At 41.0% G+C, this 23250-nt stretch overlaps 1 protein-coding gene across 1 annotated transcript in view; it reads right to left on the bottom strand.

Annotated features, from left to right (window-relative positions):
- Positions 1–23250, bottom strand: part of LOC124114386 (laminin subunit gamma-1-like) — a 92838-nt gene that overhangs the window by 44822 nt on the left and 24766 nt on the right. The window contains exon 2 of the mRNA XM_048388913.1: positions 2563–2864. Within this exon, the coding sequence (XP_048244870.1) occupies positions 2563–2864 (302 nt within the window). The remainder of the gene's footprint in view (positions 1–2562; positions 2865–23250) is intronic.

The following is a 23250-nucleotide window of genomic DNA, read 5'->3' as shown; positions in this document are numbered from 1 at the left end:
TTAAAATGTGTAAATATCATACATATGGATAGGGTTCTATCACCTGTATTTCCATTTCCATCATGTTTTCATGCATTTATGTGTTATATATATATATATATATATATATATATATATATATATATATATATATATGTTCTCATCTCTACACCATATTAAATAATAAAAGCACTTTTTCCCAAGTCCCAAGTGGGCATTTTCATATAATAAAAATTCTTAATTCTTGATTCATGGTTGTTCCTCTTTTCCTATTTACAACTTCCACTGTGTGATGAACATGACCTAGATCTTATGATAATCATGATAATCAAACACTACAAATGGGCTAATCAACCCAAACAGACACTAAGCAACTAAGTTTCACTCCAGCACACAACCCAGGCCTAGCCTTCGATACCTACAACTTTACAACCCACTTAAAACATATACAAACAACAATGTGGTTTCTAATCTACTTTCTCCTTTCATACATGGAATATTTATCCTCTTATTTGAGTCAACACTGGGAACTAAATGTCACTGACCCCTTTTCTTATCACATCTGTGGCTAATCTCTTAAGTCAACTCTCTATTCATCCTGTTTACAGACTCTCGACAAGTCCCAGAAACTCATGAAATATGGATCCTAACACTCACAGACCCCAACTCTACCACAAGGAGACAGCTCCAACAGAACTTTGACCTGAATGGCACAAACCATCGAGAAGACAGAAAGTTTAATATCGCCTACTTGGTAAATACGGGTGGTCGGGTAGCCTAGTGGTAAAAGCTTTCGCTCATCATGCTGAAGATCCGGGTTCGATTCCCGACATGGGTACAATGTGTGCATGAAGCCCATTTCTGGTGAACAGCTCTTTTTTCGGATTCTTAGGCAGAACTTTGATTTTATGGCATTGATTAGCTGAGAATAAAAGGCTGGACCTATGGTTTGAGATGAAGCTCATCTGCAATTCAAGAGATTTAACAAATAACAAGATAACAAGTGTTTCAGGTGAGGTGAGGTGAGGTGATATGAAATGGGGTTTAATGTTGCAATCAAGATTAAGATACTAATATAGTGATGTGCATGCACAAGTATGTGTGTGGCTGCTAGTACTAGTCTGGACTAATGCCGGTTTTACAGTGCTAGCCCACTGAGATACGATGCCACAGTTTAACATGAATACTCCACTAAAACACAGTATACTGACTGAGGCAATCAGTCCTTATTTATCCCTTAATGCTGAGTGCCAGGCAGGGAAACAACAAGTATCTCTTTTTAATGTATTTTGGTATGACACGGCTAGGATCAAACCACCGACCATCCGCTCTCCGAGCAGACACTCTATCCACCAGACCATGGAGGCGGTCACAAAGTGTTCAAAATTACGAGAATAGTTGATTAGAAAGAAAAGCTGTGTGACCTGCCTAAAAGTGGGGATATGGTTACATAGATTGAAATAACAAAGAACACCTCAACTTGAAGAAGACAAAATGCTTTCCTTTTATCAATACAAAACAGTCAGTATCAATTTAAGTTTGTCCCCCAGATACTTTATTATCGTTTGTTCACTTCTGTTCGACACTGAAAACATTTAACTCATTACAGGTTTTAATAAGAACCCTCTTTGTAAATTTTCCAAGCACCCAAGGTGCTTATTACAGCAAATATAGAATACGAAATTTTGACTATTTCTGTGCACATATATTTGATGTTATGAAACAGCCCCTGATAAACAAAAACAGCCGCCAGAACAACATCAGGCATCTTAGACAACTCGCCCCAAAAGAGGCTGGGATTTAACCATATCGGCTTGAGAGAAGTATCAATAACCCACAAGTCTGAAAACATGACATAGCCTAAAGTTATGAAACTGAAATAAAGATTACTGGACTTTGGCTTCAGATAAGTGACTTCATTTACAGACTGTATGTGTGCTGGTACCACGTTACAGCTCTCACAGAGAACACAGCATTACAATAACACTGTCACCAAGACAACAGATGTACAGCATTACAACGGAGATACAGCATTACAAGAATACTGTCACCAAGACAACAGAGGTATGGCATCAGAAGAACACTGTCACTAAGACAACATAGATACAGCATTACAAGAACACTGTCACCAAGACAACGGAGGTACAGCATTACAAGAACAGTGTCACCAAGACAACGGAGATACAGAATTACAAGAACAGTCACCAAGACAACAGAGATACAGCATCACAAGAACACTGTCACCAAGACAACAGAGATACAGCATCACAAGAACACTGTCACCAAGACAACAGAGATACAGCATCACAAGAACACTGTCACCAAGACAACAGAGATACAGCATTACAACAACACTGTCACCAAGACAACAGAGATACAGCATCACAAGAACACTGTCACCAAGACAACAGAGATACAGCATCACAAGAACACTGTCACCAAGACAACAGAGATACGGCATTACAAGAACACTGTCACCAAGACAACAGAGATACAGCATTACAAGAACACTGTCACCAAGACAACAGAGATACAGCATCACAAGAACACTGTCACCAAGACAACATAGGAACATGTACATACCTGTAAAACTGGACTGTCTTCATATTCAAAAGCACTGGGCCTCCCTTCCAGAGTACTGAAGGCCACACTGCCCCCAGTGAGGGGAGATATATCACTGAATTCATCAGTACAGATTGCCTTGGCTTCATTGTTTATCTGAATAACTCCTCGTCGAGGTAATCCGTATGTCCTCTCACATGAAGCGCTATAAAATTGGAATGGGGTCCATTCATCGGTATCACTTTTCCTCTTGTATATGGCGAAACTCTCCGGCCTTGGGGAATGGAAGCGTATCCTCACATAGGTAATGTCGTATGTCTTTTCTGAAACATGAAGAATATAGCATTGAAGAAAATATATTATTCGCATCATCTTACATCAGACCAATTTAATATATAAGTGACTGAGTGATTATTGGGCAACGCCGCACCACCAATCCTGCAGCTGTGGTGGTGATCTAAGTAACAGACAGAAAAGTGCCAGTATGCAGCTGAGCCTTTGTTCTCGTAACAGTAGATTCATGTCCTGATCAAGTACTGGCACAAGTTCTCTATCTATCTTACAGTAGAGGCAAATAATAAAGTTCTAGGAACCATACACTGCAGATCACAGAAACTCCACAATTCACATTGGAAGGTGATTGCAAGATTACAGATACGGTTAGTGCAATCAAGTTTCACAAGGCACGAGAGTTTACACCTCTATCAACTGTATACTTTACAGTACTTTAACAGCATCTGACTAAAACAGTGACCACCCAATACACAAAAGTATTTACCTGTGCTCTAACCACATTTGATTGCAAAAATCTAGTCATATCTAATCAGAATTAAATGGCCCTAAATAGACACCAGTATTCTACAGTCACTGCAAAAAATGCTGTAAATATAACATATGAGGTGACTGACAAGCAATGAACTAAGGTGCTCTCACTGAAATGAGGGGGGGTGGCTACTATCTCTTGGAATCTCCACAGGTAGACAAGCATGGGTACAATGTATCTATTTCCCTGTCTGAGAGAGTGAGTATGGTTTTATGCCGCTTTTAGAAATATTCCAGCAATATCACGGTAGGGGACACCCGAAATGGGCTTCACACATTGTACCCATGTCGGGAATCAAACCCGGCTCCTCGGCGTGTCAAGCGAACGCTTTAACCACTAGGCTACCCGACCGCCCCTTTCCCTGTCTGAAGTACCCTTGGGTGAGACAAGTAAGGGTAAAGGGGCCTGCTCTGCCCCGAAATCCCCACGGTTAGGGTTCATGGTAGCTATGTTGCAATGGAATCTCCAAAAAGAGACAAGTATGGGGAATTGGGGACTGAGTTTCCCTGGAATCCCCAAGGAACTTTCAAATTGAAAAGGAGTCCAATGAGATGGGAGATTCCTGAGAAAAATCTAGACCTGTTGTATTTCAGGCTTCTGCATTAGAGAAAGCATTGGGGGGAGGGAAAATACTATGGTTCAGGGACTGTGAGACTGATTATCCCCAGGGAGAGAGGCATGGGTAGCCATTTTCCCCTGAAATCCTCATTGGGATACAAGCATGGGTACAAGGGCCTGGTCTACTATGGCATCCCAACAGAAAGACAGATTGGGTACATGGGGAGCCATTTTCCCCTGAAATCCTCATTGGGATACAAGCATGGGTACAAGGGACTGGTCTACTATGGAATCCCCACAGGGAGACAGGCATGGGTAAATGGGGAGCCATTTCCCCCTGAAATCCTCAATGGGTACAAGGGACTGGTCTAGTCTGGAATCCCCACAGGGAGACAGGCATGGGAACATGGGGAGCCATTTCCCCCTGAAATCCTCATTGGGATACAAGCATGGGTACAAGGGCCTGGTCTACTCTGGAATCCCCACAGGGAGACAGGCATGGGTAAATGGGGAGCCATTTCCCCCTGAAATCATCATGGGTACAAGGGACTGGTCTACTATGGAATCCCCACAGGGAGACAGGCATGGGTAAATGGGGAGCCATTTCCCCCTGAAATCATCATGGGTACAAGGGACTGGTCTACTATAGAATCCCCACAGGGAGACAGGCATGGGTAAATAGGGAGCCATTTCCCCTTGAAATCATCATGGGTACAAGGGACTGGTCTACTATGGAATCCCCACAGGGAGACAGGCATGGGTAAATAGGGAGCCATTTCCCCTTGAAATCATCATGGGTACAAGGGACTGGTCTACTATGGAATCCCCACAGGGAGACAGGCATGGGTAAATGGGGAGCCATTTCCCCTTGAAATCATCATGGGTACAAGGGACTGGTCTACTATGGAATCCCCACAGGGAGACAGGCATGGGTAAATAGGGAGCCATTTCCCCCTGAAATCATCATGGGTACAAGGGACTGGTCTACTATGGAATCCCCACAGGGAGACAGGCATGGGTAAATAGGGAGCCATTTCCCCCTGAAATCCTCATGGGTACAAGGGACTGGTCTACTATGGAATCCCCACAGGGAGACAGGCATGGGTAAATGGGGAGCCATTTCCCCCTGAAATCCTCATGGGTACAAGGGATTGGTCTACTATGGAATCCCCACAGGGAGACAGGCATGGGTAACAGGCAGCCATTCCTCCCCTGAAATCCTCATGGGTACAAGGGATTGGTCTAGTCTGGAATCCCCACAGGGAGACAGGCATGGGTACAAGGGATTGGTCTAGTCTGGAATCCCCACAGGGAGACAGGCATGAGTACAAGGGCCTGCTCCACTCAGGAATCCCCACAGGGAGACAAGCATGGGTACAAGGGCCTGCTCCACTCAGGAATCCCCACAGGGAGACAGGCATGGGTAAATGGGGAGCCATTTCCCCCTGAAATCCTCATGGGTACAAGGGATTGGTCTACTCTGGAATCCCCACAGGGAGACAGGCATGGGTAACAGGCAGCCATTCCTCCCCTGAAATCCTCATGGGTACAAGGGATTGGTCTACTCTGGAATCCCCACAGAAAGACAGGCATGGGTAAATAGGGAGCCATTTCCCCCTGAAATCATCATGGGTACAAGGGACTGGTCTACTATGGAATCCCCACAGGGAGACAGGCATGGGTAAATGGGGAGCCATTTCCCCCTGAAATCATCATGGGTACAAGGGCCTGGTCTACTCTGGAATCCCCACAGGGAGACAGGCATGGGTAAATGGGGAGCCATTTCCCCTTGAAATCATCATGGGTACAAGGGACTGGTCTACTATGGAATCCCCACAGGGAGACAGGCATGGGTACAAGGGCCTGCTCCACTCAGGAATCCCCACAGAGAGACAAGCATGGGTAAATGGGGAGCCATTTCCCCCTGAAATCCTAGTTGGTACAAGGGCCTGCTCTACTATGGAATCCCAAGGGGGTCAGAAGGCAAGACTGTGAAGCCAAGTACAGAAGTTGTAACAAAATGTATAGAGTTCCTGAGAGGCCAGAGTAATTCAGCTTGACATTCCAAATATACCATGTGAGTTTTTTCCTTTCAGGACAGTTTACAAACATGACAACCGGTGGCCAGCTGGCTGAGGAGGTTGATTTGAGTCAGCCTTGAGATGCTGACATGGGGGGGAACACACTGGCCACATTCCCGGGCATCAGCCCATCAACCTACTTACATCAAACACCCAATTATACTCTTCAGGGGTACAGGGCAATAAAGTCAGATCCAAAAGATATGAAAACTGTAGACAAAAAAATCCAATTCATGTTATTGCTAACTTGTTGGCTTGGTCGAAGTGACTGATTTATTTACAAGTACACATGAAGAGGAACAGGCTTAATTTGACATTATTGCATTCAATACAATGTTAAAGTACATCTATAATTAAGAAATTAACAACTTAAAAATACATGGAGCAAATGGTCGGGACTCAACCCCAAAAAGAACGGAAATCTGTACTTTACAAAGAAAGTGTTATCCCAAATATAACATGTTACATTTTACCTCTTTCTAAATGGCATTGAATGACCATGTTTGTTCTAAAAAAAATCATAATTTTGAATTAGATACATTTTTTCAACTTGCCTACCATCACCACTAATATTTGAATCTGAATCTGAATCTGAAGATGTAAATATGCTCCGAATGTTACATGTATGTTTATCATGAGTTTGTGAAAAAGACGACGACTTATTGTACATAAACACCCACAGGGGACAGTGTATATAAAGCATGAACATGACTAGTTATGACGAAAGTTATAAACATTGACATACACAATGTATTACAAATATTGCTATTATTAAGGTTTATGAGTTTATGTAAACTGGTGTATATGTCTACTGTGTTGCCTCTGTTACGTAATGGAATGTTTTTGCAATAAGGGAGGGGTTGGTAGTTGGGAGGGGGAAGAGAGCAACAGCACTTAAAGCCAGCTTTGCTGAGTCGTCAGTTATGCAGGTCATAAATCAGACTGGCTCACAGCTCATCTGTCAGAAGCTGCTTTCAAGGCTCCAGCAGTGAAACATTTGTGGTCTGTGTTTGGCTGCTAAAACTGTAAACAGGCCTGATTGGCCTAATTCACATCAGCACAACAACCAAAGAAACAATGGAGAGTTTATACTCCAGCAGTGTTAACTCTGAAATATGTCGATACATCTAGGGCTCAAATAGCTTATAAACTGACTCATGGGTGGATTTGATTCTCATTAAAACTCAGAGGCAAGTTGGAAAACATAGCAAGCATAAGAAACTCTCAAATGATCTGTCATGAATCAGAATCATAAACCATATCAGTTCAACCAATTCATGTGAGAAGAGAATATTGTTGGGTACATTCCACCTGATTACACTCCATACATTTTTAAATCCTGGGTGGTCTTAAGGGAGACAACCCATCTCCATAATATTGATACCCATTCACCTGTGCATGTGGCCGGGACATATCATCTTATATAGTTTATAGATTCTCCTGCCCACATCAAGCTGTCTCAGATTTATACCACAGATGACCGTTGTGCTGTGAAATACTAGCCATACCCGACTGTGCCTCAGTGTGACTTATCAGCAAGTGTCAGGTGTGAATTGCCCCCAGGAATGTAATGCTATTAGTATAAATCAATGGTCACTCAAGTCCTACAGCAGGTGAGGGCACATTCAGGTGTGCTCAAGGGTCTTGGACGATTTATCCAGGGCCCCAGATAATGTTTTAGCCACCGAGTATTTACTCACAAGTTATCATTCACGTTGGGTATTCATAGATTTCTTTGGGTATTGAATACATATTTGTTTGTTTGCTTGATGTTTAATGCCGCACTCAGCAATATTCCAGCTATATGATGGTGGTCTATAAATAATCGAATCTGGACCAGACAATCCAGTGATTGATATCATGAGCATAGTTCCACACAATTAGGGTCGATGACATGCATCAAAGAAGTCAGCGAGCCTGACCACCCGATCGCATTAGTCGCCTCTTATGACAAGCATAGTCGCCTTTCAGTACATATTTACTCCCAAGGATCAAGCGTACTAGGCATTTTGAAATAAATTCTGCTTAAACTTTCAGGTGTCGAATTGTGCATATTCACTGCACTGAATGTTTATGTACATGTGATGCCTGCATTCGATCAGTAAACAAAGATCAGTAAAGAAATACACGTCGACAACCTGACAGGGCTACATTGGGTAATTACACAATTTGTTAAACTTGCGTTTCTTGTTGTTTTGTTTGTTTGATTGTTGTTTAATGCCGCACTTAATAATATTCCAGCTATATGACAGCGGTCTGTAAATAATCGAGTCTGGACCAGACAATCCAGTGATTGATATCATGAGAATTGTTCCACACAATTAGGGTAGATGACATGCATCAACCAAGTCAGCGAGCCTGACCACCCGATCCCATTAGTTGCCTATTACGACAAGCATAAGACCTATTCTAACAGGATCTGCATGGGTTCAAGCATACTTGTATTCAATCAGCTCAAAACTATGACAATAAGGTGATTTGTTTCTGTATTGCAGAAAGACGTAGCTGATCTGGAGGTGTATTTACCTGAACCACCTCTCTGTGAAGTGAGTGAAGAGAGAAGACCTGCTGGCTCTGCAGGGAACTTCCGTGCTTATATCTTTACCATGCTGCTCAAATATTTCATTATTTATCCAAGTAGATAGGGAGGTGCTCAGGTGAGAAACAAGATGTTATTCCTATCGGCACAATCAATAGATTTCAGCCTTAGGTTGTAATGAGGGCCAGTGTGAATAGCGAGAGCCTAATGAGAGAAAATACCTTTCTCCAACTGAGTGAGTGAGTGAGTGAGTGGGTTTTGGGAGTGAGTGTGTGAGTGGGTGGGTTTAGTGGTTGAGTGAGTGAATGAGTGAGTGAGTGGGTTTTGGGAGTGAGTGAGTGGGTGGGTGTATTGTGAGCATGCGAGTGTGAGTGAGTGAGTGTGTGGTTGGGTGAGTGATTGGGTTGGTTTTGGGTGCATTTGTAAGTGGGTATTTGAGTGTTTGGGTTTGAGTTTCGAGGAGTTAGTGAGTAAGTGGGTATTTGAGTGTTTGGATGAGTTTTTAGAAGCATTTCCATAACATCATAAGGGGGACTCCAATCAAAGATTTCCATCACCTTGTAACTCGAGGTAGCTGGCGGTGTCCTCGAGTGTTTACTGTAGGCACCCCCAGGGTTTAGTACTGACCTTGCCATCAACCCACACCATGAGGTCAATACACCCCCTAATCTATGGTCACATATATTGTACAACTTGATGGAAATATTTCCATGTACAATCCACACACACACATGCCTCAATCATGCTTCTCCCATTACTAATTAATCTCTGTGCAGGCCTCAAAGTTGCAACTAAAACGGCAGCCAATGCGACCTAAATTTCAGTTTGTCTTCTGTCTAAAATTCAGAGGTAGCCAAATGACTACCTAGAAATATATCTTGTGGCAACTAAATTCTATTGCTACATATCTGTAGACACAAAATTAACGTATGCGAGTTAGGATCACCTTGGTGGTACAACAATCATTACTGTATGTTAAAGTATGCGAGTTAGGATCACCTTGGTGGTACAACAATCATTACTGTATGTTAAAGTATGCGAGTTAGGATCACCTTGGTGGTACAACAATCGTAACTGTATGTTAAAGTATGCGAGTTAGGATCACCTTGATGATACAACAATCGTAACTCTATGTTAAAGTATGCGAGTTAGGATCACCTTGGTGGTATGACAATCATAACTGTATGTTAAAGTATGCGAGTTAGGATCACCTTGGAGGTACGACAATCGTAACTGTAGGTTAAAGTATTTGAGTTAGGATCACCTTGGTGGTACGACAATCGTAACTGTATATTAAAGTATGTGAGGTAGGATCACCTTGATGATACAACAATCGTAACTGTATGTTAAAGTATGCGAGTTAGGATCACCTTGGTGGTACGACAATCGTAACTGTATGTTAAAGTATGCGAGTTAGGATCACCTTGGTGGTACAACAATCTTATGTTTATGTTGATTGTTTTTGCCAATAGGGCATTTGTATTTTGGTCATGCCCACTTCATATTTAACAGTTACTGTTGGACATTCAAGTATGAATAAAATATGAAAATACTAATATCAAGTGTCATTTTTATTACATATACCATATCTTCTTGAGTTCAAGCCTTAGGTTGTAATGAGGGCCAGTGTGAATAGCGAGAGCCTAATGAGAGAAAATACCTTTCTCCAACTGAGTGAGTGAGTGAGTGAGTGGGTTTTGGGAGTGAGTGTGTGAGTGGGTGGGTTTAGTGGTTGAGTGAGTGAATGAGTGAGTGAGTGGGTTTTGGGAGTGAGTGAGTGGGTGGGTGTATTGTGAGCATGCGAGTGTGAGTGAGTGAGTGTGTGGTTGGGTGAGTGATTGGGTTGGTTTTGGGTGCATTTGTAAGTGGGTATTTGAGTGTTTGGGTTTGAGTTTCGAGGAGTTAGTGAGTAAGTGGGTATTTGAGTGTTTGGATGAGTTTTTAGAAGCATTTCCATAACATCATAAGGGGGACTCCAATCAAAGATTTCCATCACCTTGTAACTCGAGGTAGCTGGCGGTGTCCTCGAGTGTTTACTGTAGGCACCCCCAGGGTTTAGTACTGACCTTGCCATCAACCCACACCATGAGGTCAATACACCCCCTAATCTATGGTCACATATATTGTACAACTTGATGGAAATATTTCCATGTACAATCCACACACACACATGCCTCAATCATGCTTCTCCCATTACTAATTAATCTCTGTGCAGGCCTCAAAGTTGCAACTAAAACGGCAGCCAATGCGACCTAAATTTCAGTTTGTCTTCTGTCTAAAATTCAGAGGTAGCCAAATGACTACCTAGAAATATATCTTGTGGCAACTAAATTCTATTGCTACATATCTGTAGACACAAAATTAACAAGTATTTGTCACAGAGTGACGAAATATCCCCCGCCATATACACCATAGTACCAAATATGAAGACAATCCAGCGATTAGTTCTTGAGATATTGTGGCAACACCGTTTTCCAACTCCAAAAACAGATTTGCCTGCTGTGACCTTGAAAATTGGGTCAAGGTCACCAAATCTGACAGGTGTATGCGGTGTCTGTATATACACTATAGTTCCAAATATGAAGACAATCCAGCGATTAGTTCTTGAGATATCGCGGCAACACCGTTTTCCAACTCCAAAAGCAGATTTGCCTGCTGTGACCTTGAAAATGGGGTCAAGGTCACCAAAACCGACTGGTGTCTGCGGTGTCTGTATATACACTATAGTTCCAAATATGAAGACAATCGAGAGGTTTAGTTCTTGAGATATTGTGGCAACACCGTTTTCCAACTCTAAAAGCAGATTTGCCTGCTGTGACCTTGAAAATGGGATCAAGGTCACCAAAACCGACTGGTGTCTGCGGAGTCTGTATATACACTATAGTTCCAAATATGAAGACAATCCAGTGTTTAGTTCTTGAGATATCGCGGCAACACCGTTTTCCAACTCCAAAAGCAGATTTGCCTGCTGTGACCTTGAAAATGGGATCAAGGTCACCAAAACCGACTGGTGTCTGCAGAGTCTGTATATACACCATAGTTCCAAATATGAAGACAATCCAGTGTTTAGTTCTTGAGATATCGCGGCAACACCGTTTTCCAACTCTAAAAGCAGATTTGTCTGCTGTGACCTTGAAAATGGGATCAAGGTCACCAAAACCGACTGGTGTCTGCGGAGTCTGTATATACACCATAGTTCCAAATATGAAGACAATCCAGTGTTTAGTTCTTCAGATATCGCGGCAACAAACAGGTGGGACGTACGGACGGACGTACGGACGGTCGTGAATACTATATCCCCCGCTTCGCGCTTTCGCGCGGCGGGGGATAATAACAGATGATATTGGAAAACACAACTGCTAATAATAGTTCCTCCTAATGTTGACAATGAACCAAAATACATAAAAATTAATGTAATTCATACTTTATTTTAGTTGACAATGCTCATTGGATAAGCGAGGGTATACCTATATAATCTAGTAACATAAACTGCATCATTGTTCAAGTCACAAGTAACAAAATTCAAGAACAGTTTCCATTAAGATACAATTTCAAGACTAGTACTGTAACTTGTACATATTATAATAGTTATTTGATAAAGATAATTTCAAATGCTTTTGGTTACCTACAATATTGGCTTTACTTCTTGATTTTCCTACTGGCTACCTTGAAAAAATTATTGGTAGCCATATGGCTACTTGATAAAAATGTAAACTTTGAGGCCTGCCGTGCTAAACAGTGTGTTTGAACATGAGGAACACCTTGAGGCATGGTATCAAACTCATCTCACGTTGAGGGTGTGCTATCTGATGTAGACAGTCGGGAGGCAATACCCTGAAGTGTCTACCCCTGCATGGCATTGTCAGCGGATAGTGCTATACCCACTGACCTCAGTCTGTCACACAGTCCCAGGTTAAATGGATTCGCTTGTTCATATCAAAATTCTATATAATTACAGACTAAGTGTTAGTCTATCGCTGACCTCTGAGCTTTGCAGTAATCTTGCATTTACCTGGGTTCTGACATTAGTCATTATCTTGGAAGAACAGTGAAAACCTAAACACGAAACTCATGGGGTCATACTGTTAACAGGGTCACCGGACACAATTATTAGAGCAAACCTCAAGAGCCTCTCTTAATTACAGCACTTTTAGCAATAGTCAAACAATATCATAGTGGGTAACACAAAAATGGGCTTCACACACAGTACCCATGTAGGGGAATCGAACCCACGTCAGTGGTGTGATGAGCAAACACTTTATCCGCTAGGCTCAGCCCCCACCCTCTTAAATACAAACACTGAAGAGCATAAAATGAGTACTGTCCCATAGTGTGACATAATATCATGTTGATCATTAGTCAGCTAGTACACTGTTATGCCATTTCTGTCACATTCATTTGTCAAATCTACTCAAATCTTGGCAACATTATAATACACTAAAGACATATTGTCTAATCAAATAAAAGAGCTAATGAATTGTGTATGTTATGCATAGAACATTAAAAAGTGCTCTCAAGCTATGGATAGAAGATATTGTTAAATGACAATTTTACATTCAACTTCTTACATTTATAGTACACCCGAAACGCTAGCATCTCTTTAAAATAATATTCTTGCACACATGCAGATCTGCTTTCCAGAAACATCCATTATTACATTTTGAATCCATGAATGAAGCAACATTTTTTTTCCAAGCTGCTGTAAGGTATGTCTTACATATATACATAAACATTTGATTTATACAAAGTCATCTCCGTAAATGTCTGGTTCCGCTCAATCAATTACATGTGATGTCTCCATCTGAGACAGGTTGCCGGGGGACTGGTATGAGGTGTAGTTGTGCCCCAAGCAGTATCTCTCAATGTGTTTGTGAGGCTTGTTTCTGACACTTTATTTTATGTTGTTGTCAAATGACAGGAATAAAACAGTTCAACCTTTATCAATATTTCAAGTTAAGATACTTTATTAATGTCTAACTTCATGACATTAGTTATAAAAGGGTACCCTATTGAGAAAGCCACTGCATAATTCTAGCATTATATCAAAATCATATTCACCATATTTAAAACATTCGGCAATATTGAAACATTATGATGCTTGCTTGTAAAAAATCAAGTCTTGACCACACAATCCAGTGATGGATATTATGAGCAACGACCCACGTTGTCAGTTGAATGACACACTGTCAACCAAGTCACCTAGCCTGCGGGGACCTAGTCTGTTATATCAATGTATATGGATTTGTCAAAGAGAAAGAGTTTGTTTAAATTATTTTAACAATTTTGAGTCCATTTAGGTCATTATTGTCAATTTAAAAGAAAACCCAGATTCATTAAATTCACCGCCATTATCACAACAGTTCTACACATGCAAACGAACACATAAATTTCTATTTGAATGAGACAAACAATCCGTATTTCCTACAACCTGCTGTAATTGTCCAAGTTCTGCTAGCCAGGTCAAGCACCTGTAAACCTACAATCCTTGTGTTTCTATTCTTATCGAAGGAGCAAACGTCCATAGTGCTCGGCAGTGGCTGTAATTGGCTTTCAGTTCAGTTGGCTTCATGTTCCCCTATACAAAGTCCCCTTTACAGAAGGAGTACAGAAGTTGTTTGCAGGTTAACAGTATTACAATACAGGCAATATATCACGCTACTTCCCTGTGTTGGCTCAGGGATTCATGCATTGTTGATGGGAATAAATACATTTTATGATCTTGTTAGCAGAGTTGACCAATATCTTGACATTCTATAACAAGAAGGTGGTGTAAACGCACTGGACTTTTTATTTCAGGGTTGAGGCCTAGAACAGTGTATGTCTGTCTTGAGTACCCTCATATTGCCTGCAAAGATCCTTAAGAATTATTGGGGGTCTCCTGCACCACTTTTGTAAGTCACGGTAAAACCCTTGAGGAAAGCCTAAAGTGATGCAGGTCTCAGATGTTTACCATCGATATGGTGCTGACAAACCAAGAAACATATTCGGGGTGAACCAGGATTTGAACCTATGATCATAGTTTTTTTGCATGACTGCAGCTTCTTTGTCAACTGGGACCAGCCATGGCCGTGTAACCTTGTAAGACAAGATCAGACTGACTGAGTATAGTTTTATGCTGCTTTTTTCCAGCAATTTCACGGCAGGGTACACCAGAAATGGGCTTCACACATTGTACCCATGTTGGGAATCGAACCCGGATCTTCAGCGAGACAAGCGACCACAAGGCTACCCCAACGTCCTGACAAGATCAGTAGCTAATCAGTTGATGAATGCCTGCTGTCAGAAATTTTGTATTGTTCTATAGTGCTGTGTCACACTGCTTGTGGAGTGAGATGTACAGACCTGAGACAAGCAGTCCTGTGTTGCTGCCCACACAGTACATGAGTACTAGGATTGTAAAATCAAGAAGGATTGACTGACAGCATAACTTTCCACTTGACTCATAAATTGTCCTTGCTTCGTGGCTCTGGTTGGTACCAACAGAGCCCCTTTCAACTTTGACATCACAAGCATGGTTCTGTATCCCACAGTGTATGAACCTACCATTGTAAGGATGGTTAGTTTGTTGTGTTTGAGGTTAAATGAGTTAATGTCCCATTCAACATTATTGTTGTTTTTTTTGTTTATTTGTTGTTTAACGCCACACTCAGCAATATTCCAGCTATATGACGGCGGTCTGTAAATAACAAGTCAGGATCAGACAATCCAGTGATTGACACCATGAACATCGATCCACACAATTGGGATACGATTACATGCATCAACCAAGTCAGCGAGTCTGACCACCTGATCCCGTTAATAGCCTCTTAAGACAAGCAGTCGCCTTTTACAGCAAGCATGGGTTGCTGAAGACCTATTCTACCCCGGATCTTCACAGGTCTCAACATTATTGGACTTGAATAGTGACACGCCTGCCTGTGTACGAGTCCGGACTATTCCAGGTGGTTTTTTCAGTGTTAGCCCACTGGTATACCATGCCAGAGTCTAACAGGGATATCCCATCAGACACATTATAGTGACTCCAAGCAAACCAGTGAGTTCGTGTTTTATCAACCTTAATGTTGAATACCAGACAGGGGAACAAGTGTCATCTTTTAACATACGTATTTGGTATAACGCGACAAAGGGATCAACCTTCCGCTCTCCAGCAATAAGTCATTGTAACTACTGGTAGGGAAATCCAGTCTATTTATATTTCATTTTCCTGTTTTAATAACAGTGTGGTCATTTGATCACTGATCCTTGACCTTAAAGGACAGGGCAGTCACCTTGAAGTCAAAATATGAAAACATGCAGTTCAATCCATTCAATCTTTTTCAAAAGGTCAATAAATTGTCAATGTGATATTTTGCCACATCAAGGGAGAAATAATCTTTTCTGTTCAATCAACAAATAGATTAATTTCATGGCAACACTTTACAATTATTTCCTACCAAAGTAGAATTGGCCCATTCAAGCCAGAAATGTGATCTGTATGGCTGATACTATTCTCCTTCTCCTCCACTGCCCCTGGCGACTTGGACAATCTGGCCAACCCTTGACCCTATCTGTCCCTCCCTGGGGGACTCTACCTCCCACAGTCGTCCTCAAAGTCAACCCACCCCCTCAACAACCCCCTGGTGAGACCTCTCTCACCCCCTCTGTCCTTTATGATTGCTAGTTACATGGTAGAACTAGTGGACAGGAAAATAGCTACACTTCCTATGCAAGTCAAAATGGTAGCTTGGTGAAGCAGACGGCTTTTGTAGCAGGTACAATTGGCAAAGGACAACATTGAAGGCATTGAGGAATCTTTAGATAGGGTATTGTGGAAGATGAAAGCGAGTGGTCAGGTGTAAAATTTACTTGACAACCAATAGGTAAGAAAACTAGGATAACTGATGTTTCATGAAAGATGTTCAAATTAAACATATTTTAAATATATGCCATAATCACTCCTATTTACAAATAATTTTATCAGCTGCCTTCATCAATAATGGGTAGCCTAGTGGTTAATGTGTTCACTCATCAGGCTGAAGGTCCGGGTTCAGTTTCCCACATAGGTACAATGTAGGAAGCAAATATCTGGTGTCCCCTGCCATTTTACTGCTGGAATATTGTCAAAAGAGGCGTAAAACCTGACTCACTGATTAATTCAGAAATCTTGCAGGAGTGAAATGGTTGAGAAGGGGATTATAATAATGATAGAAAGAGTGAGTGAGTGAATTGGGTTTTAGGACGCTTACAACAGTATTCCAATTACATCACAGCATGCCAGCTTAATGTGGAAGGAAAGCCCGAAGTGATGCATATCTTAGATCTTGACAACTGGTAAAACTCACAACCCAGGGTATGGTGCTGACAAACCTAGTAACATAATTGAGCCAACCAGGGTTCAACCCAAGACCTTTGATTTTTGGCGTGCCCAAGGGACACAACTTATAACATGGTTGACAAGGCACTTCCAAAATTTATTCTCAGAAACTAATGCTCAAAAAAGTTATAAGCAGAAAAACCCTCGGCTACCTGAAGCCCCAATAATTCACAAAGACAGAAAACTTTGAACTTCTAATCCCATGTCTCGTTGAAAGCCCATTACCATCAAACGCTATCTGATCAGATAAGACAGACAAGACACAATACCGTATTCCAAACAACCGCAATAAGGTATTCCTAACAGCTCAACTTCTATGTATCTAAGGAGAACTGATAATCCTTTGATGGCCAGAACTAGAAATCTAAGTGGTTTGTTCTCGGTGTTACATAATAATCATCCACAATCGACGGAGAAGGTGGTGGTCAAGTCTGAAGTGTCTGGAGTCAACAATGACCGGTGGTAAGCACTGATAAGGAGCTTTAGTGGTCAGGACTTTCAACCCTGCCGAACACTTGACCCTTCTACTTGATACAGGATTTACATTCTCCTCATATCAACCGTAGATTACCTAAAGCATGTGGTCAGAGGATCATGTTCTGATCAAATCTGGGAAGGAAATTGCTTGGTATAATGCCAAGAGTGTCATAAAGAAAGGTACAATGTTCAAAACAGCATAAAACTTATTTTTAACATGTTCATTACATCTATTTTTTCAAAGAAAAGTACAATGTACAACAAACTTATTTTTAACATATTTCATTATTTCTGTTTGAATATTGAATCCTTTTTCAGTCATACCCGACACAAAAAACAGTCTGTCTGGTTTCAACTGAAGGTTCTTAAAAATTCATTTCAATGCAACTAGTTGTCAATTGGATAGTAAATTTTCTTGATTCAGTTAGGGACAGTCTTTTGTTTGTTTGTTGTTTAACGCCTCACTTACCAAAATTCCAGCTTTATGACCGCGGTCTGTAAATAATCGAGTCTGGACCAGACAACCCAGTGATTGATTTCATGAACATCGATCCACATAATTGAGATATGATGACATTCATCAACCAAGGTAGTCCTGCTCCATCACTGTGAAATAAACTTATTTTGTGGAAAAAAAGCAATCTAGATATGTATACAAAAGTAAGTCTAGCCAGCTCTAGCTAGCTCTATTAATCAGCATTGGGAAAATCATTTGCATAATTTTAGAGTTGAGAAGGGTATTGTGTAATATATGATTTCATAGACTAAATGTTAGTCTATATAACCATGTCAGCGAGCCTGACAACCCGATCCCTAAAGTCGCCTCTCACGACATGCATAGTCGTCTCTTACGGCAATCATGAGTTGCTGAAGACCTATTCTTCCCGGATCTTCACGGGTCTAATATTAATGTGGCGCCATGACATTTACTTGGTGAATAGAATTAGGCACATTATAAATGGACTTATTAATATTATTTCTGAATCAGCTAGCAGGAAAGCTGATCAAGCTGAGCATGTACGGTACTTGGTGTGGCTTCCATTGCCTACTTCACATGCATAGTGGGACAAGTAGCCCGTGTGATGCATGTTGAAACGGCTTACAGGCATCGTTTGTAGAGTTACTTACATACGTCGCCTGAGCTGCGATACAATCTGTTCTTATTATATCATGCCCTTCACTCATTAGAAGTCAGTGGTGCAGAACAATTGATTGAGGTGTACAAATCCTTCAAGCTTTAAAGCTACCGGGAATAATCTAACGTCCACTCAGAGCAGGTGAGGTGAGGTGAGGTGAGGTGAGGTGAGGTGAGGTGAAATTTGGTTTAACATCGCGTCCAAGATTATTGCACTTGTATAGCGACGTGCATGCACGTGTGTGCGTGGCTGCTTGTACTAGTCTGGACAGATGCCGATTTATAGTGCTAGCCCACTGAGATACCATGCCGCAGTTTAACATGAATACCCTACTCAGACACAGTATACTGACTCCGAGCCGACCAGTCCTTGTTTTAGCCCCTTTATGCCGAGCGCCAGGCAGGGTAACAACAAGTACCATCTTTTAACGTCTTTTGGTATGGCGCGGCCAGGGATCGAACCCGGCAATATCACAGCAGGGGGTATCAGTGATCGGCTTAACATTGTACCCATGTGGGCAAGAGATCCCAGGCCTTTGGCACAACAAGCGAATGCTTTAATCATGTTAATCACTTGGCTACCCCAACATCCCCTAAAACATCTAGTTATGTTACATATACGACTACTGTGAAATAAGCTGTTTGCTTGCTTGATTGATCTCAATGGTGTCTATCCCTGTTAATTAACACAAAATAATTTTTTGAGTTTGAACAGGAAACCCCACCAATACATTCTGAATAAAACTGTTTACATTCATTCCAGTTCTTGGATAATCCAAACAAAAATAAGATTTGAAACATTTCACCATATACTTATAGTCTGACATTATTTACAATCATTGTGAAGGTTAATGTTGTGTCTTCTCCTATATTTTATCACTGCAGTCCTCCCACATGACCATAGGTCTTCAGCAACTCATGCTTGACGTAAAAGGCGACTATGCTTGTCGTAAAAGGCGACTAACGGAATTGGGTGGTTTGGCTCGCTGACTTGGTTGATGCATGTCATCGATCCCAATTGCGTGGATCGATGTTCATGATGTCAATCACTGGATTGTTTGGTCCAGACTCAATTATTTACAGACCGCCGTAAAATAGCTGGAATATTGCTTATTGTGGCGTAAAACAACCAACCAACCAACCAATATCCCACATGCACTTGTCAGGGGTTGTATCCACACAAACCAAATATGATCAAAGAATCTGGTTCTTGAACTTCAAGTTGTCAGCCTAGAGGTGACAATGTTATACACAGTCTGGTTTACGAGCTGTGTGATACATGTATTATACCCCCTCGGTGTGAATGCTGGACGTCAGCGTGGCAGATGACACCCAAATATTACCTACATCAACACACAGCCAGTGTATATTACTCATAGTGTCCTGATTCACACCAATACTCTTCACAAATGTCACACAACTGGGGAAGCCAATATTGACATGGTAATTTGGGGGCTGTTTTAGATGTGTGACACATGTTGGTCTGTGTTTGTCTTATTATGACTGTCCACAATGACTCACATGATCACCACTTCCCTTCTGGCTGTACAACAAGGTCAGCGTGAAAAAACACACACCTAGGTTCGAGTACGACTGTCAGTTTCCTTGGATCAAATATAAAATTTCACTTAAAAACTATTCAATCTACATTCCTAATAAAATGCCGTACTGTAAACATAATCCTTTCAAACGATGTGTACTTTGGTTGATATGGGTTATATTTACCGATGAGTTTATATTGTGGAATCATACCCAAGCAGGTACAGAATACACAATAGCCAACTGCAAGTCACCATCTTGCTATGCCAGAGACACCCATATCAGATTGGACCGATTCATCATCTTTACAAAAAGTTATAAGTGAGTGATTTGGACTTTACCACTTTGAACAGTATTTCAGTCATATCCCAGGGTCAGCTTTACGTGCCAGGAAAGCATTGTGGGACTAACGAGTGAGTGAGAATCGAAATATCGATATACTGCTACTGGTAAGCACTTAAAGTCAATAAATAGATTGTTAAATCAGTTTCCGATCAATAGTATCGATTTCAGTTGTATTTACCATATCAATAAAATACATGCAATGCTGTTCAAATTTGTTTTTCTTTTGATCATGAGTGGTAGTAATTTACACATGGTAATGTGGAAGTTTCTTTTTCTTAAATTATTTGGGTAAAGACAAAACAAATCAGTCATATCTCAAACTTAACTATTTGTTTGTTGTTATGGTTATCACATTCAAAGGAAACTTCAGTTTCAAGGTTTAATTCAACTCTCAAAACCAACTAAAATGATACACTGAAAACTATCGATATTTATCGCAATAACTTCTTTGATAGGCATTTAGAAGTTGGGAGTACTAAGTAAGGATAACAATTTATGGATGAACAACTTCTTTATTACAATTAAGAGCGGGATAACGGTGTTAGAACCTACACCGAAACATCGCTCTTAATCAATGTTAATTGTAATAAAGAAGTTGTTCATCCATAAATTCTTATCCTTATTTATCACAATAGTTGCTTGCAATATTAACAGTTATCACAATAGTTTCTTTCAATATCAATAGTTATCGCATTTCCAGACCAATAGTCACCCCTACTAGCAAATACCAAAACTACTGCATTCATAATGCAACATTTCCAAAACAAATTATGGATCAACCCATATCATCTAAAGTAATGGAAGAACTGAGGAATGAGAAGAATGTTCTTTATACACTTTGACTAAAAGCTCATATTAAGTTGTATGGACACTGTCTCTGGAGACTTGCTGGACACAGGTCAGCATGTAAAGGTCAAAGTTCAGTGAGAGTCTGTCTCCCCTGCAATCCCTGATCCTCAATACCTGTCCAGTCTACTTTGATGTACATGGCTAGCCATGTCTCCCACACCTCTGCAGATTACAATGCCATATACATGTCACTCCCCGGAGCCACTTTCATGTCACAGACTTAATGAGTAGGAAGTAAATCAGCTCAAGTTAAGCCATGTTCAACCATGTCGGGCCATGCTTTTGAGAAACTTCTTCTTGAAGTGAGTGAGTTGGGTTTAACTCCGCTTTAACAGTATTCCAGTTACAGCATGGTGTCAGCTTGATGGAGGAGGAAGGCTTGAAGTGATCATGGTGATGCAAGTCTCAGATGTTTAGATCTTTTGTGAAAGCCACAAGCGTTAGTATGGTGCTGACAAACCTTGAAAAAAATCACAGATTATTGGCTTTGCAGAGCAATTGCGGTGCCTTTGATGACTTGGCCCTCAAGTTCAACATTAAATGAGGGGGTGCAGTAGAGCCTCATAAACATATTTGGAAAACCCAAACCATTGATTGATGAAATGAGAAATGAACACCAAAATGGACTGAGCGATGTTCCAGCAATATCACAGAAGGGGACACCAGAAATTGTACCCATGTGGGGAATGGAATCCTGGTCTTGGGTGAGATGAGTGAACACTTTAACCTCTAGGCTACCATATGCTAATAATAAGAGATCACAGAGATCACAGAGTGAGTGAGTGAGTGAGTGAGTGAGTGAGTGAGTGAGGGAGGGAGGTTTTAAGCTGCATTTAGCCATATTCAAACAATACCATGGCGGGGGACACCAGAAATGGGCTTCACACATTGAACCCACATCGGCAATCATACCTGGGTTTTTGGTGTTACGAGCGAATGCTTTAACAACTAGGCTACCAGACCGCCGCTGATTACAGAAAGAAAGAACCTCATCTCTACGATATCATCCAGTTGTCAGAATTTACTCCAATCTAAACAGAAATTATCGTGTTTGAAGTAATCAGAGTACTTTTCATTTACCATGTTTACAGACTGCTCGCGAGGATCGGGTGGTCAGGCTCAATGACTTGGTTGATGCATGTCATCGTATCCCAATTGCATGGATCGATGCCAATGATGTCAATCACTGGATTGTCTGGTTCAGACTCAATTATTTTTCAGACCGCTGTCATATAGCTGGAATATTGCCGAGTGCAGTGTTAAACAACAAACAAACAAACAAACAAACAAACACAAGTAACCCTACAACAGGTGGTGATTAATATACTACTCAAAAGAAGTTAAAGAACATCCGATTCTTTCATATTAGTTTATCTGTAATGCCACGTTAATATATATGAATCTGGTGTCCTTTTGTTTGAGTAACATACCCTCTACCCTTTCTTAAATGTCCCGAAACTCTTCCATCAGAAACATGTATCATGAACCATATCGACTTTACCAAATCTGGTAACAGCACAGGCTGCTCAATAACCAGATTTGCCAAAGTCCTTAAAGTAATGATTATTAATAAAAATCGTAATTCTTAGATTATATAAATAATAACAAGTCGCCCTTGTCCTATCCGCTTATCCATACTTGCCTACTATAAGTATAGAATTACTGTACATCCATAGACTTATCATTCAGTTCACACTTAGAGCAAGGCTGTTCAATCACTACATATTTGTAACTGTAGTATTCCTGTTCAATACAAATACACTCGGTTTATTCCCTGTAAACCCAGTGGTGTTCAGTTCCTTCCGCACTTCGAGTTGAGACACTCATATCCAGGGAAAGTTGGATATCAGCAACACCAGTCCGAGAACAATTACTTTACATGACTGGATATGATTTATCGATTACACCTTTGCTGTATTTTGAAAGGCACACTTGAAGATTATGTGACCCAGACATTCGGATAAAAACCACAGAAAACAGCAACCATGTCATGACACAGGTAGGTGAACG

The sequence above is a fragment of the Haliotis rufescens genome, unplaced genomic scaffold (genome assembly GCF_023055435.1).
Source record: "Haliotis rufescens isolate VD_foot unplaced genomic scaffold, xgHalRufe1.0.p SCAF_8, whole genome shotgun sequence".
Taxonomy (NCBI): domain Eukaryota; kingdom Metazoa; phylum Mollusca; class Gastropoda; order Lepetellida; family Haliotidae; genus Haliotis; species Haliotis rufescens.
This window is presented reverse-complemented; position numbering and strand designations above follow the sequence as displayed.